The sequence below is a fragment of the Alosa alosa genome, chromosome 12 (assembly GCF_017589495.1).
Source record: "Alosa alosa isolate M-15738 ecotype Scorff River chromosome 12, AALO_Geno_1.1, whole genome shotgun sequence".
NCBI classification, from domain to species: Eukaryota; Metazoa; Chordata; class Actinopteri; order Clupeiformes; family Clupeidae; genus Alosa; species Alosa alosa.
The window spans coordinates 7638380-7654639 of NC_063200.1; the positions used below are offsets into that span (position 1 = coordinate 7638380).

Genomic DNA, 16260 nt, shown 5'->3' on the forward strand with positions numbered 1-16260 from the left:
GCCCAGAATGTCTCCAAGAGGTTTTGGGCTGGTCTGAGATGGTTTAAAAAGGGAAAGATTGACTGCTTGACAGAAATCATCAGTCTGAAGGTTTTTGCAGTATTGCAAGACCATGAGTTTGAATCAACATATGTACTATATGTCTATTTGATTTGTTAGATTTTTTATATCTTTGTCTGTTTGAGTGTGGTCCTTGTATTAACTGATTGTAGAGACATTAACGTTTCTTCATTACATTACCTCAACGTTAACTCTACTCATAGCAGTGTTAGACTAGAATGTCACTAAACGTAGGGAAACTGGGTGGTCCAGACTTTATAAGAGCTTCATTTGTTTGTTTTATTTTAACAGCCATCCTGTCCCATTAACATGCATTTGCCTTAGTCCTTTTAGCCATTTTTACAGTCCTCTTTCACAAACTGGGTCTCTCCTCCATGCGTCCGTTTCAAAAGAAATCTTCCTCTCCCTCCGTCTCCAAAAGCCCCCTAAGAACAGGCAAATTGCCTGCATCCTCTGTCCTGTTCCCCTCTGTCACAGTAACATCCTGATAAGAGTCTCATTGCGCAAACAGCCGTCCATCCGTATTACCAGAGGCCAGCACCACTCATTAGCCAGGCCCCAGTCAGCCTGGCCAGGACCCAGCCAGTGCATACGCCCCAGTCAGCAGCGCTGCTCTCTAGCCCTGAGCTTAGCTCCTCTCTCTTCCTTCGCTGGCTAAAGAAAAACAAGGCTGAGTCACTGTGAAGAGCAGCCATGAGAACAACTAGGCCAGAGACATGAAACAACTCCTTGCTCGCTGTTTGCCTCTTTCAATGGTTGTTTGTGTGTGTTTGGACGGGGTGATTGCTTTTACTCGTTAGTGTTACAGTGTTTTGCAAAAAAAAAGTTTTTTGATGAGAGGAAATGTTGCAATAGTGCAATTTAAAAGTCTGTCAAAAGCCGTTTAGTGGTGTTCGAGATGGTAGATTGGTTGGATGGTTGTACCACAGTGCCAAAAAAACATCCACTGAAAAACAATGTTATATAAAGTTTTCACCCGTCTGTTTCTTTGTTGGATTTTCACCACTGTGTGCTGGTTGTTTGCCATAGCTTCCTTTACTTATCTATTCAGCAGGTGGCCGATTAGTTAATTCAGGGGAGAGGGACAGTGGCTTTGGAAATGGATTGTAGGGGGGTTGTATGTGGTGATTTAGGGTGGGTGGGGGAGTAACTCCATGGGTGGTCTCACAGAACTGCACCCCCCCCCCCTTCCAATTTCCCCCCAGGACATCCACGCTCACTAGTGCATTATTTTTCCTGCAGTCCTGTTTAAAGTATGCTAATGGGGCGGCAGTAAAAACGACAGAGCTCCCCAAAACAGAACTCTCTAGAACAGAGCAGAACTCACTAGCAGCGCACAAATAAATGCATCTCCACGTTCACACGGCTTCCCCTTAGTACCTTGGTATCGAGATGAATGAAAGGATGTCAGCTATTGTGCTACTAGATTTGTGTGTTTTTGGTGTGCCAGTCATAGCTAGAGGTGGAAAGGTTATCTAGATTGATTGGATTGTAGATTGAAGTCGTCCTTGCACTCAGCTGGTGTGATCCTACTGGCAATCCCAGCATGCCGCTGGGCCTCCTGTTCCCTCACCCATCCCAACACTGGCTCACCTCTCTCTCAGTCGCCATCTGGCAGCTCTCTATCTGCCAAGGAAGACAGGAATCCATCCATCTCTTCTCTACCTCTTTGCTTCCTCACTAGCCCTCTCTCGTTCTTTTCCTCTCTGATTTAGTCTGCCTCGCATTGGTGGTGCTAACATGAGCCAAAGACCCCGCTCTCCGTTGGTCCATTGGTCGTGTTTATATCTTGTCATCAGTCATGCTTGATTTATTTGATGTAATCAGCCATGCTTGGCCACTGTGCTATGTAATGGCTTACACTAACCACACACACAAGTGCCATCATGACTTTGCATCCAGTCATTCACGATCATGGGAGTTGGTGACAGATGGATCTCTCACAGCTGCGTATTTTGACATCAGCGATCACTCAGCAGACGGCATACATGCTGTAATTTAGCGTAACTTCGCTACCGTTTGGCTGCCACACAACTCGGTCTCTGCTCGGCACGCGCCCCTGTTTCACTCTCCAAAGGACGGGATCCTCTCCTGGGAACGAGACGTCACGGTCAGTCACTGACCCATTGGCGCTTTGTATCGGGTGACAGATCACATCTCCGCCATCAGACAGAGAGGCTGCAGGCCCCCTCCTGCTGTCGACCGTGGTCAGGGCATCCCTGTGTCCTGCCGCACCGCATAATCTCTCATCCACAAGCTGTGGTCAGGATTAAACGCAAGAGAGAAATGTAGCGCAGTGTAGCTTTACGCCAGCCTGGGCCTACTGTCATAAATATTTTGATATCATGTTTCTCAGAAACACTCATTGAAATGCAGTTGTGTATTTCAGTGAGCACTCGCTTTGATTTCTCACTCAGCTCAACACACTTGTCTTGTGTGAAATTAAGAAAAGGAAAAAACATGTAGCTGTGTATTAATGTGATCCCACGCTTTGATTTCTCTATGAGGATCAGAGGATCTATGGAGCTATGGTCCTCAACACACTTTTCTTGTGTGAAATTAAAAAAAAAGAAACATGGACACTGGCTTAATCCAGGATTGGAGAGAAAATCAAATGACATAATGAGACCATGGCTGCAGGCGTTTTTCTATCTATACTCTAGATGGCCCCTGACCCATATCCCTAGACAGGACACACACACACACACACACACACACACACACACACACACACACACACAAATACCAATACACAGGGGGCACATGTAAGAAAGGAAGGCCGAGAATAGAGAGAGAGGGAGAGATCAGGCTGATTTGGGTCAGTGGGGATTTGTGGTCTGATTCAGGGTGGTGATGTGAGTTTGTAGGACTGTACTGTAGGACTGTTACTGCTACTGGGTGGGTCTGTCTCCAGTCTCTGGGTCGCTGTCTGCACAGGCCCTGTAGGCAGTAGCCTCACTGCTCCATCAGGATAATGAGACACTGCATCTGGCCTCTTACACACACACACACACACACATATATATACAGAGACACACTCACACGTAAGTACACTCACCCTTTCTTCCTTATAAATACACTCACTCACACATTTTCATATCACTCTCTCTGTCTGGCCTATAGGTAAACACATCTGACCACACACGACTTCATTCATAGGTACACATACACAAAAGACGTAATCTCTCGCTCTCCGTTTCACAAACACACACACACACACACACACACATCACACACACACACACACACAGGACATCACACTAACCCTGACTTGATATAGCATCTCCAGCCCCAGGGTTAGAGGTCAGATGAAGGTGAGTCCAGAGAGAGTTAAAAGGCGTCTGAAAGAGAGCCCTATGTCCAGGTGCCCCTGGGGCGAAGTAGGGTGGGGTGGGCTGTGACAGCACTCAGGCCTGCCCGGGTGAGTAGTTCAGCGGTGGGGATGGACCCCCGCCCCACACACACACACACACACACACACACACTCACCCCCCAGCACGCTGCCTGTAAAACAGATCTGAAGTCATCGGGCTCTCTGAAGTGTACAGGGTGTGGATCTGCAGCCTGAGGGAAGGATGGATGACAGAGAGAGAGAGAGAGAGAAAAGGAAAGAGAGGGAGGGAGGGAGGGAGGTCTGGGTGAGTCCCACAGCTGCAGGGTGCAGGCGCTTTTCATTTACCCCTGACGCTTTGATCCCATCGCTACGGTTTCCTGGCGGGAAGAAAGTCCTCTGTTCTTCCTTTTCACGTGAAAAACAGCCACTCCCCCACCCCGACCCCAGCATACGCTCTCTTTCTCCTTTCCTGCTTCAACTCACTTTCACCCTTTTCTATCAGTCTTTTCCTATTATTCATCTGTTTATCCCTGTCTCAGTTGTGTGGTATATGGTCCACGTTGAGGTTGGTGTGCAGGGTTACTGGTGTAGGAGGAAGTAACAGTGTGAGCAGCGTGACGTAACACCATCTTGTGTAAAATAACCAAATAAAAATAACATGAAGGAAAAGGAAGAAATGGACTTTACCCCCGCACTGGGACTGGAACTAAGTGCCCAGTGATGTAATACACGAAGACCCGCTCTGAAAGGACAGGTGGATTTTTTTAAGTGAGTGTCTAGCAGCTCTTCGTGTTACGTGGCAGATTTATGCAAGGCTATTTTTATTAGAATAATATAACAGGAGACTTTTCAGTCTAAGAATAGAGATCTCATTTGCTCTCCCTCAGATCTCCTGAACTCAGACTTCTTTGTCTCGTCTTCGATGTTATTTTTTTGTGGTCTCACACACAGTGAACCTTGACAGCATCTCTCTCTCCCCCTTTCTGCGAATTCATTGCACTAACCAGCAGATTGTTTTTAATGTTCAACATCAAAGGCGCTCCGATCAGATTAGCATGAGATTGTGTTTTGTTGGTGGGTTGTAGTGTAGGGAGGAGTGTGTTGGGATGCAAAATCCCAGACAAGTCTTTTTTTTATATATATAACCGCCAGACAGACAGACTTCGGAGGCACTGTCTGTCTAACCCCAAAGGTATGTTGATTTGCGGAGTGGCTGACTTTTCATTGAACCCACCATCTAAGGGCAGTGACCATCCCTAGGTCTCTCTCTCTCTCTCTGTGTGTGTGTGTGTGTGTGTGTGTGTGTGTGTGTGTGTGTGTGTGTGTGTGTGTGTGTGTGTGTATGTGTGTGTGTGTGTGTGTGTGTGTATGTGTGTGTGTGTGTGTGTGTGTGTGTGTGTGTGTGTGTGTGTGTGTGTGTGTGTGTATATGTGTGTGTGTGTATGTGTGTGTGTGTGTGTGTGTGTGTGTGTGTGTGTGTGTGTGTGTGTGTGTGTGTGTATGTGTGTGTGTGTGTGTGTGTGTGTGTGTGTGTGTGTGTGTGTGTATGTGTGTGTGTGTGTGTGTGTGTGTGTGTGTGTGTGTGTGTGTGTGTGTGTGTGTGTGTGTGTGTGTGTGTGTGTGGATGTGTGTGTGTGTGTATATGTGTGTGTGTGTATGTGTGTGTGTGGTAGGGGGCTGCTTCACATCTCCCTGTAATTATCCCCGTGTGGAATGGGGACGCTCTGTGCCACATCAGTGTGGTCAGCGGGGCGAATGACAGAGCAGTCGCGCGCGCCCAAAACCGCTGGAACTCAAAACTACAGAGCCAGAGAGCTTTGCACCAATCATCTCCACTCCACTACTGTTTGTAATCTTTCTCTATCTGTCCCTCTCTCTCTCTTTCTATCCATCTCTCTCTCACTCTATCTTTTCTCCTCTCCATTCATCTATCTCTCACTATCTTCACCTCCTCTCTTTCTTTATCATCTTTATCTCTCACTCTCCTTCTCCCTCTCTCTCTCTCTCTCCCTTTCTCTCTCCTTCTCCCTCTGTTTCTTGCTCTAGGTCTGTTTTTGAAAGGCTTTGCTCTCTCCTGTGTGTGTTGTCTTTGCTGTAATCTCCTGGTGAGGAGGCTATCATGGGAGTATTACAGGGACAGATTAAGGGGGGAAAATGACTACAAGGGCCCTCTGACCTACTATATCCAAACACTGGTGGTGGCGAGGATGGACAGGCAGAATGGGGACCCTGCCCCCACCACCACCCAACACACACACACACACACACACACAAAACACACACACACACACACACACACACACAAAACAGTCACAGACCGTTGACATAACACTTGATTTTGTAAGAGGCCCCAGCAGTGAAGGGCTTTGGTATTTAATTAATACAAGGGAACAGAGAGTGCATGGGTCAGGGACCTAGTCCAGCCAGAGGAAATCTCTCAGTGAAAGCAACACAAACAAACAACAACAACAACAACAACAAAGATAAGAAGAAAAAGAGCTCTTCTTCTGAAAGGGGAGAGGGCTTGGGTGCACAACCACAGTGTGGTATACAGATTGCAAATTTCACCAGGAGTTATGCAGTGGATTAGCCAATTGTATGGATTACAGCGATGCCAGTCTGGAGATAGAGAGAGAGGGGAGGAAGAGAGGCCAAAAACCAGATCCTGGGGTGGGATGCAGAGAGCCCCCTGCGTAAACCCTCACACACACACACACACACACACACACACACACACACACACACACACACACACACACACACTCAGACACACACATCGTTTTCATCTCTGGTCCTGAAAGCAGTAGCCATTTTCCAGAGCTCACTCCTGCCCTCTGATGGTTTTAAACTGCAGTACAAAATACAGACATGCACCAAACTGGAAACATAGTTGAAGAGATGTTTTTCTAACAGACTTAGTATTTCAAATGATCTTTGGAATGATCTGCCTTGCTTAATGATTTCTTTTTTAAAACCCTGTGTCCGGTTGGCGGTAGTGAGTTTATCCAGGAAGTGTATTAGTGTGGTGTAATATGGTTTTGTGGACTGCCTGACGTAGGCGCTTCTGAAGGATCAATCTGTAGCAGCACATGAGCGATCCCTGGTCAGCATGGGCTGATGCACGGGCAACACTGAGGGCCCTTGTTTGAAGTGTTGTACACTGAGGCCGCTCACACACACACACACACACACACACACACAAACACACACAAATACACACACACTCACACATACAAAGCCCGGTCTCACACAGGGCTTAGCTGGTTATAGTAAGCTTTTGTTAGGAAACAATGCTTCCTTAATTCCGAACTGCACCCCCATCGACCACACACACATATACATGGAAATGTGCATATGGACCAATGACTGTATCCAGTCATTGGGACACACACATACAATACACACACACACACACACACACACACACATACACACATACACAGTGTCTCTCTTCCTCTCGAGTGAATGGTGTAATTCCAATTGATTAATTCCGATGGAGTTGGGAGTTGTGCGTGGTCACAGCAGATGCCATGTATCTCCACACACACACGTCCCTCCTCTCCGACTAAACACGCACATTCCCCGTCCCACATGCCACGCTTGGCATGCACACATCATCCCCGATACCAGGAATATTTGTGATAACACCATTTGTGGAACGCTATCACATTATTTTCCTCACTGCCACATATTTTCCATCCTTTTGTCCTTACTCTTACATCTGCTTTATTTGATGTTTTATTGTTGTTTGTGTTTAGATGACTTATGCTGACATATCAGAGTAAATGTTGTATTACATGTCAGTTGTTGTGTCTGGTGCTGTATGTTGTAGCGTCTGCCCTGGCTAGTTCTCCTTTGTGAACGAGATTTCAACCTAAATGGAGCTTGACCTGCTTAAATGGAGGTGACGCTGAATAGGAGCAAAGCACAGGACAGCCTGGCGCTGAATCTCATGGTCATTTCACAGCAAAGGAGAAAAACATTTCCCCTTTTTTCCTGTGCGCCCATGCTGTGGGCAGCGGGTAGAGGGACGAGCGAGGGCATCCTGTTTTCCCGCTCTCCTGAGGATGAAGGTGTGCTGTCCGTTACGGCGCCCTGGCACCGGCTCTGGAACCGCCGGTACGCAGGTCAGCTCGCACGTTTCCATGCTGGCCACTGTGAATGCGTCCTTTTTCATTCCGCTGATTTGGGGTCAGTAATCTAAGGAAGCTAGCACAGTGGCATTAGTAAGCCCACCCTGCTCGCTGTGTTCGACATGAATATGTCACAGAGCATTAATACGCAGGAGTAATTACTCATCCTGAATCACGTGCAGTCAACTCCGTCACCACCATAAGCAGGACATGGCTGGGATTTCAAGCATGACTTTCAGATCTTTAATACCAAGCCCATGACTGTCACATCAAGTGTTTGAAATCACTCTTCTATATTTATGTTATGAAAATCTGGCTCAGGGACATTAGAATGTTAAAGCAGGACAGTATTCCTGTGTTTGTTGTTGATGTCATCGGAGTCTTGTCATAAGAGGCTTGTCTCGTCATCAGCCCACACAGTGTAGTGTTTTGTTGTGAAACGGAAGCCTACAGTAGGTGACGGGTTCTACCTGCGATTGTAATCCCAGTGGGGTGTTGGGGCGAGGAGGGGAGAGTGGTCATACTAATCTCTTCCACTGACTGAGCTGATAACAAGCTAATCCCAGACAGAAGTCACAGAGAGTCGGTCTGTGCCCCTCCTTGCCCCCCCCTCTGTCTGTGCCCCTCTCTCTCTCTCTCTCTCTCTCTCTCTCTCTCTCTCTCTCTCTCTCTCTCTCTCTCTTTCCTCTCCCACTTGTTAGAGAACAGACCACACACATCATCTGATCTTGAGCACCTCCATCTTCTCTCTCCTATCCTCCCACCCCATCACCATCCGACGCCCCCTCCCCTTAATCAGCTTCTCATCTGGTCCAGGAGAGCCGCAGTGCAGCTCAGCTCTGGCTGACTCATGGGGGCCTGAGGGAGGATATAGATGCAGTGTCCTGATAGTCCATCCCACACCCTCAGCATCCTGCACGATACTTTGAGTGAAAATGTAACTGTACAAGTCCACCACTCACTCGTCCTCTACACCTCCTTCAGCCTACTTCATCCATCACTCTGTTCCGTCCGTGTCCCAGTTTCTCATCCTCATTCTTCCATCTCTTTTATCCCTCCATCTGGCCTCCTTTTCCTTTGTCTCTCTCTCTCTCTCTTTCTCACGTGTCTCTCATCCTCTCTTTCTCCAGGAATCCCCTTCCCCAAGAACTTCATCCAGATCTGTAAGAAGATCCTGTGCCGGCTCTTCCGTGTCTTCGTGCACGTCTACATCCACCACTTCGACCGCATGATCCAGATGGGCGCCGAGGCGCACGTCAACACCTGCTACAAGCACTTCTACTACTTCTGCACCGAGCTCAACCTCATAGACCGCAAGGAGCTCGAGCCACTGGTGAGGGCCTGGACCGTGTGTGTGTGTGTGTGTGTGTGTGTGTGTGTGTGTGTGTGTGTGTGTGTGTGTGTGTGTGTGTGTCTGTGTGTCTGTGTGTGTGTGTGTGTGTGTGTCTGTGTCTGTGTGTGTGTGTGTGTGTGTGTGTGTCTGTGTGTGTCTGTGAGTGTTTGTGTGTGTGTGTGTGTGTCTGTGTCTGTGTCTGTGTGTGTGTGTGTGTGTGTGTCTGTGTCTGTGTGTGTGTGTGTGTGTGTGTGTCTGTGTGTGTCTGTGTGTGAGTGTGTCTGTGTGTGTGTGTCTGTGTCTGTGTGTGTGTGTGTGTGTGTGTGTGTCTGTGTGTGTCTGTGTGTGTGTGTGTCTGTGTCTGTGTCTGTGTCTGTGTGTGTGTGTGTGTGTGTGTGTGTGTGTGTGTGTGTGTGTGTCTGTGTGTGTGTGAGTGTGTCTGTGTCTGTGTCTGTGTCTGTGTCTGTGTCTGTGTCTGTGTCTGTGTGTGTGTGTGTGTGTGTGATTGTGTTTCCATGCATGGTGCATGTAATTACAGGAACTGGCATACCTCATCTTCACCACATCCCTAGGTGACTCATCAATGTAAATCCCTAGGTAGAATGATGTCATCTTAAACAGTATGGCCTGCAGCAGTGTGTCTCTGAGGCCTCTGACTCACTGCCCAGCACTGTCACCAGCCCAGTCCTCACACATACTGTAAGATGGTGTGTAGACCAGGCTACTGTAAATAATCTGTATGTACACTAATATGTCTATCTGTGTATACACTAATATGTAGCCTGTGTCTGTCTGAGTGCATGTATGAGTTTAGTGGTCAAAGAAGCAAATTGAGATCAGGCCAGCTACATACGTACAGTCGAGCTCCTACCACCTCTTTCTCTCCATCTGTTTTTCTTTCTGTTTCTCTCTCTCTCTCTTTTTCTCTCTCTCTCTTTTTCTCTCTCTCTCTCTGTCTCATACTCAGTATAAGTCCTTCTGACCACCAGGGCTGAGAGCAGATTAAAAGCTCAGGGTCCGCGGCAACATCTGGCTCCACCTGCTGCCTGACCCCTGCCCTGCTAGCCTCATGTGAGTGGTCCAGCCTTCTGACCTCCCACCCATGACCGCCTCAGTCACCGCACACTAGCCTCACTGAGCTGGCCTGCTCTTATCGGAGACCTGTAATCTCTCATTGTGACACAGGATAAGCCTGTCCGTCCAACGTGACCGTTATTAGATGCTAAAACAGAGGGAGTTCTCGTGATGTCCTGTGCTGTCCATCCCACCCCGTGATGCTGAGGCGCTGAGAGATGTTCGAGATAGAAAGTTCGCTGAGAGAAGTTCGAGATGTTGGTCAGTGGTGATTCATCTCCCGCCTTCTGTTCTTCAGCGATGGATCTGGACAAAAAACAGTTAATGAGTTTTTGGAATCAGAGCAGACTCCGTGATCATCTGTGGCCAAGGGACCAGACACAGTGTGAACAATGGCTCCCTCTTCTCTTGCCCGTCAGCCCAAGAGATTCTCATGATCAGACTTGGAACAAACAACTGCTTAACCATGACGGTGGGAGGGATATCAAGGAAGAACAGCGCAGTTCCATCTATTTGTGAAGAGCCCTTTCTGCATAGCAAATTTATCCCATAGCTCTCTGTTATATATTTTTGTTAGTCTATTGTGGTATATTTAATAATATACACTCAGACTCATGCTGGACCTCTCACCTGTGCGATATTTAAAGCTAAAGAGTAGAAATAACTCAAGAAAATGTACTAAATTTGACTTAATTGACATTGGCATTTGTTAGAAATTCATCATGTGATGTCTCAGTGTATTTAGCCATGTAACTATGACATTGAAACAAAGATTCATCATTCCGTTAACAGATCTAGTTTAGGCCACAGATGGCTGCATGGAAAATGGGCACCATTTGTAACCGTGGCAGCGCTAACGACGAGCCATCTTGCAGCTGAGTGGAGCGCATCACGAGCGCGCAGCAGACATCATTATCATCCTCATCAGTAGAAGAGAAAGACTCTGGGAAGCCATCAGCCATAATGAGGATGAGTGCAGCCTGCTTTAAAGGACTCCATTCTAGCAGAGAGAGAGAGAGAGAGAGATGGAGTGAGAGAGAGAGAGAGAGAGACAGAGTGGGATTTTTAACGAGTCATTCTGAAATGGCGTTCAGGGACCGTAGTTACCTCTAGGCAGGTTTTATGGCCCTGAAGGAAACAGGAAGTGATAACTGTAAAGTGGTGAGCAAGGTAATGATGTCAGCGGTAAAAGAAGTTTATGATACACTACTCCTGGCTGATGTCTCCAAATGTATGTGGGGGTTGTGTTGTTTTGTGTGATTGTCGATAATATGCTCAGTCTGTCTTTCAGTCAGTCTCTCACTCTCTCTCTCTCCTCTCTTGTCTCCTTCATCTCCTCCTGGCATTCTCTCACTCACTTCATCCAGATGGAGGTTGTGTGTGTGTGTGTGTGTGTCTGTCTGTCTATCTGATCTGACCGTGACCTTGAGTCTGGCGTCTTGAGGTGTCCAACTGCCCGTGGCGGAGGCTGAGCTGTGCTGGCCGCCGCCCAGCGCTCTGCGCCGCCCCACACCTGAGCCGCGAACGTGACCCACTGACTGCCTGCGTGTCCCCTTTGCTAATGGAAACATCATCAGGCTTTGACCTCATTCTTATTCAGAGCTATTTATAGGGGAAATTAGCTAGATGGGTTACATAGCGACATATGAGCTCTGCTTTTGTGATGTCTCTGTACTTTATGCAAGAGAGAGGGCTTTGAGAGAGAGAGCCATTCTATTTGTTTTGTTTGTTTCAGACTCACAGGTTTGGGTTAGATACAGTCTAATCAATCAGATAATAGTGACGTACACGCACAACATATTAATAAGGAACTGCAATAAAGCACACATTTGGTGGTGACCATAGACTTTGCACTCCTGAACACGCCCAAGAAGCTATAATGACTTCAGGGAAGTCCCTTGGATACTTCTCTGTAATGGAGAAGTCCCTAAAAAACAGGGTTTAGTTTCACATTCAGATTCATGGAGTGTGTATCTCTTCCCACTTAAACTGAGAGATTTCCATCTGCACCCTCCCATCTGCACACCTGTGTTGCCTGAGGACAGCGGCCCAGCCCCTGCCATTGCCGTGATTAATTATTGATCACCAGCTCTGATTAAACCATGAACGCAGTGGAAGGTGTGAAAAGGAGGTCAGTTACAGGGTGGCAGCAGCAGTGCATGATTGACAGTCGAGCTCAGGGTGGACAGCAGCAGCCAAAGTCCACCTCTGTCCGGGAAATAAGAGATGAGACAGCTCAAGTCCAAAAGTGTTGATTCATGGTAGGCAGTTGTGCATGCCTTTGACAATCACTACGACAGTTTTATTCCGATCAAGGTGTTTTATATGTGTCAGTTTTATTCTGATTGATTCAGTTATGTTAGAACTTTATTAAAATGCCTAAATTGCTTCCACTAAAGAATTGTGGGATAAATATCTGTGATTGCGCACAGTGATTACATCACCCATTGCTACTAATCTGGTGCAAAATGAGCTTATTGTAAAGAGGGCTGAGTCTGGATGCAGATGTGGAAGTGTGGACTGGGGGAGTGAGAGGGAGGGAATGGGAGAGGGGGACACAGAGAAACAGAGAGAGAGATGGAGACGGAGAGCAGGATTAGAGGGAGGAGAGAGAGGAGAGGGTTATTCTCCTGAATTGTTTTGGTGGTGTGGAATGAGAGCCTGTATTGTGATGTCTAGCTGTGTGTGTGTGTGTGTGTGTGTGTGTGTGTGTGTGTGTGTCTGGCTGACCCAGATGTGAGGACAAGCCTTGAGTGACCGCTTGCCGAACCCTGGCGAAACACATCTGCTCACCATCTCAGATGCAGTCTGTGCTGGGACACACACACACACACTCCGATCACACAGACATACGGAAACACATTTTCACACACACAGTATCACTCACGCTCAAGCATAGACACAGATCTACTACACACATTTTTTCCCTGACACACACACACACACACACACACACACACAATCAATATGCTTTGTCCGTATCCACACACACCACTTTCTCGCCACCCTTTCACACAGATGTCCATAACATGCTCTCCACTGGCCCCCAAACACTCCACACCTGAGTGCACTAAACTGGACCCAGTGGTGTGTGTGTGATGTGTCCTTTAGGAGACTAGCCCTCACACCTCACACTCCACCCCCTCATTAGCACACTGGAAGCACAGAGCACACTACATGGATATTGTCCCCACTGGTTCATATGGGGATGCAGTTTATTTCAGTCGGCTACACGTTTAAAATGAGTGTCATGAGTGTAACTGTCGTTTTCATCGTCTGTAACTGACCTATGTAGTTTTAGTTTTCGGTGCCAGTAGACTTAAAGCAGGATTAAAAATGCAATGTTTTACATTCCTGTGTATTTGTGCACATTGCTTAGCCAGGTTAACATTGTCTCTAACATTTTTTTTTTTTTTTTTTTCCCTTTGTCTCTTTCTTTGATTTGCAGAAAGAGATGACCTCACGCATGTGTCATTGAACACCGGTGGGGCTTGCCATCCTTGAGACCACACTTTGGAACCCCACCCTGTTTACAGGAGGTTGCCATGGAGACCAGAGGGAGCACCAGCAGAACTGACTCTAAACCTTGATGACATCATCAGGGCTCTGAGGGCCAGGAAGAAAACCTGCTGCCAGGGTTGAAAACATAACAAGCCCTTTAAACCAACCCCACACACCCACCTTACCCCCCTCTCTCACCCTGGGCATGGAGAGGGGCAGACTAACGTTTACGTGAATAAGCGAAACAACACCACCTACTGGTGAAATTGGCACTCTATTGTGCTATAAGGCTAATTTCCACAAGATGGCGATCTTGTCCCAACTATACTGTAGTTGAGCAAATTTGTGGTGAATCAGAGTAGTGCTAGAGGACCATCTGCCTGGTTCTGATTTTTCTGACTCTGAATTACTGCTGAATCTACTACATAACATGTTTTTTACTTTGGTCCAACTTGTACATTGTCTCTTAATTCCTGATTTTTGCAATGATGTTGTGGACTCATTAGTTTATTTTTTTAAACAAATTGATCTTCCTACTAGTTTTCACAAATATTTTACTACTTCTATGTGTTTATAATTTACTTGAGGTTTTTGGAGTGGAGACTGCCAAATTTAATTGTCAATATGATTTTCCTAAAGTCAAGCTTGTTTTAAGTGGTTGGCCACCGCCTGTGTACTGATAGGGGTTTTGACTAACTGACCTGTTAAAGTTGTCAGGATGTTTGGACCTGCAGTGAGACTTTTGATCATTCTCTTTTTAATTATTAGAACTCAAGAACAAAGAGCATTAAAGTTTGACATAAATGTTCGGTTCCTGGGATAAGCAGCGTTTGCAGTGCAGTGGTATGGTACGCAACAGGATAACTCTGTCAATGAGAGGCAGAGCATTGAATTGGTTCCAGAACTTTTTTTGGGGGGGTCTCTTTTGGTCACTAAGTGATTCTTGGTAGCATAAGGCAACATGTACAGACATGTTTGTGTTGTCAACCTCTGTCCAGGTCTTTGTCTATGTAGTGAAATAAATTGTAATTTTTGTTGTGTTGCTGCTTGTCACACATCATGTCAGGTGTGATTCAACAACTCTGTTGATAATTCAGTACAATATTTCTGTGTGCGACCAGTTGTTTAACAAGGCCACACACAAACACAAAGTTTTTCAGTCTCTGCAAGCTAACCAAGAGTGTAGCATTCCTGAAGTGGACTATCATTAACAACACTGACATTTTGCTTTCTCTTTTTTCATTGGTTTGTTGTTTCCTATAAACCGCAGCTTGAACACCTCTGTTTCTTCACATGTCAATCTCTTGTTGTAAACTAAAAGATGTTGATGATTCTATGTAAAGCGAACAATTGAAGCAATAAAGAGTGTATTTTGATTCAACATGTTTGCAGTTTGCTGTTTGTGAGAAAAACCTTCACTTTTTTGAACTGAAACGTTATATGTTCCGTGTCCATTTTGTTTCATGAAGTTAACACTAGGTGGTGCAACTGGCCAGGTCAACAAGCTCTCTCTCTCTCTCTCTCTAGTACTCTCTCCCACACACACAGTCTTTCTGTCTATTTTTCTCCTCTATTTGTCTTACCATCTGTAAGCTTCTTAGAAAGGTCCACTCTTCATGATTAAGACAGGGGCAGAGAGAACATGATACCCAAATGTCCAAAAAGATCAGCCTGCATGTAATCCCTCGGGGGTAGATTTAATTCCCTTCTGAGAGTGAGATTAGACCCTTGAGTTTACCCTCACACGGCACGGTGTGAAGCGCAGAGTAAGTGGTAACTCACAAGTAATCTCAGATTTTGGCCCCTTGAGCTGTATATAAGGAGGACGTATCTCTACCTATCGTGAGCCAAAACATGAGCCAGAGCCTGCCAGCTTCTCCGTACAGCAGTAGCACGGCAAGAACTCAATAACTAATGCAGTGACCTCCAGTGGACCTCTTGAATTCATCTTGCGTCTTCAGCAGACACACTGGACCAGTGGCTCCGTATATTTTAGAAACACTATCCCTATGGTTGCCTGCCCTAGCAACTGCACCGCACTGCACTTGAGATTGGACTGAGAAACACCAAGGGGGACCTACTGGGGGGGCTGATTGACCAGTCAGTGTGCTGATTGCCCTCCTTCGTGGCTGTGCATCATGGGAGAGAAGGACCCATCAGGGCCGCCCGTCTGCGTCCAGATCCTGTCGGTGGTGGCACTGGTGTGCTTCGGCCTCTACTGCCTGGTCAAGGCCGTGTCCTTCGGCTTCTTCAACTGGTGGTACATCCTGGGCTTCGCCTGCATCGTGGCCACGGCACTGGCCTCCTTCCGCATCTACGAGGTGTGCATCATCATGGCCCGGCGTGAGCTGGCCGTGGCCGAACCCTGTGGTCAGGTGCCCTTAGTGTGAGGGACATCGCTTCAGACTGAGAGTCTAGTTGACGGACTTAGTTGGTCAATCAGTGATCAGTCTCACTGAGTCCTTCAGTGGCAAAACCAGTAGGAATTGGTACATTATGTCTTGGATATCTACACAAGGTGGTGGGGGAACAGTGAGTAAGGGAGTGACTGTTCTCTAAGGACAAAGAGAAATCTCGGAACTGGAGGGGTCCTTTGGGAATCTATCCACATCTATTTGCCATCAGTGTTAAACGAAGTGATAGCTGAACACTGCATCAATTGAAAGGAACTTAATGATGGCAGACTGTTTAAGAAATGTGATCAGGCCAAGCAAACGACTCTGATTGTTTCATTTCAGTGAAACAGGCCAGTTCTTTGAAAAGTACAAGGCCAGGACATCTTGTACAAAACTGCTTCCACTTTTGTTTCAGCTCAGTTCCGATTC

General features: G+C 46.8%; 1 protein-coding gene across 1 annotated transcript in view; it reads left to right on the forward strand.

Annotated features, from left to right (window-relative positions):
• The window catches only part of LOC125305162 (MOB kinase activator 3B), a 33411-nt gene extending 18595 nt beyond the window's left edge, over positions 1 to 14816 (forward strand). Inside the window, exons 3-4 of the mRNA XM_048259792.1 lie at positions 8658 to 8860; positions 13383 to 14816. Coding sequence (XP_048115749.1) covers positions 8658 to 8860; positions 13383 to 13412 — 233 coding nt within the window. The 3' untranslated portion in view covers positions 13413 to 14816. The remainder of the gene's footprint in view (positions 1 to 8657; positions 8861 to 13382) is intronic.
• Positions 14817 to 16260: the final 1444 nt, after the last annotated feature.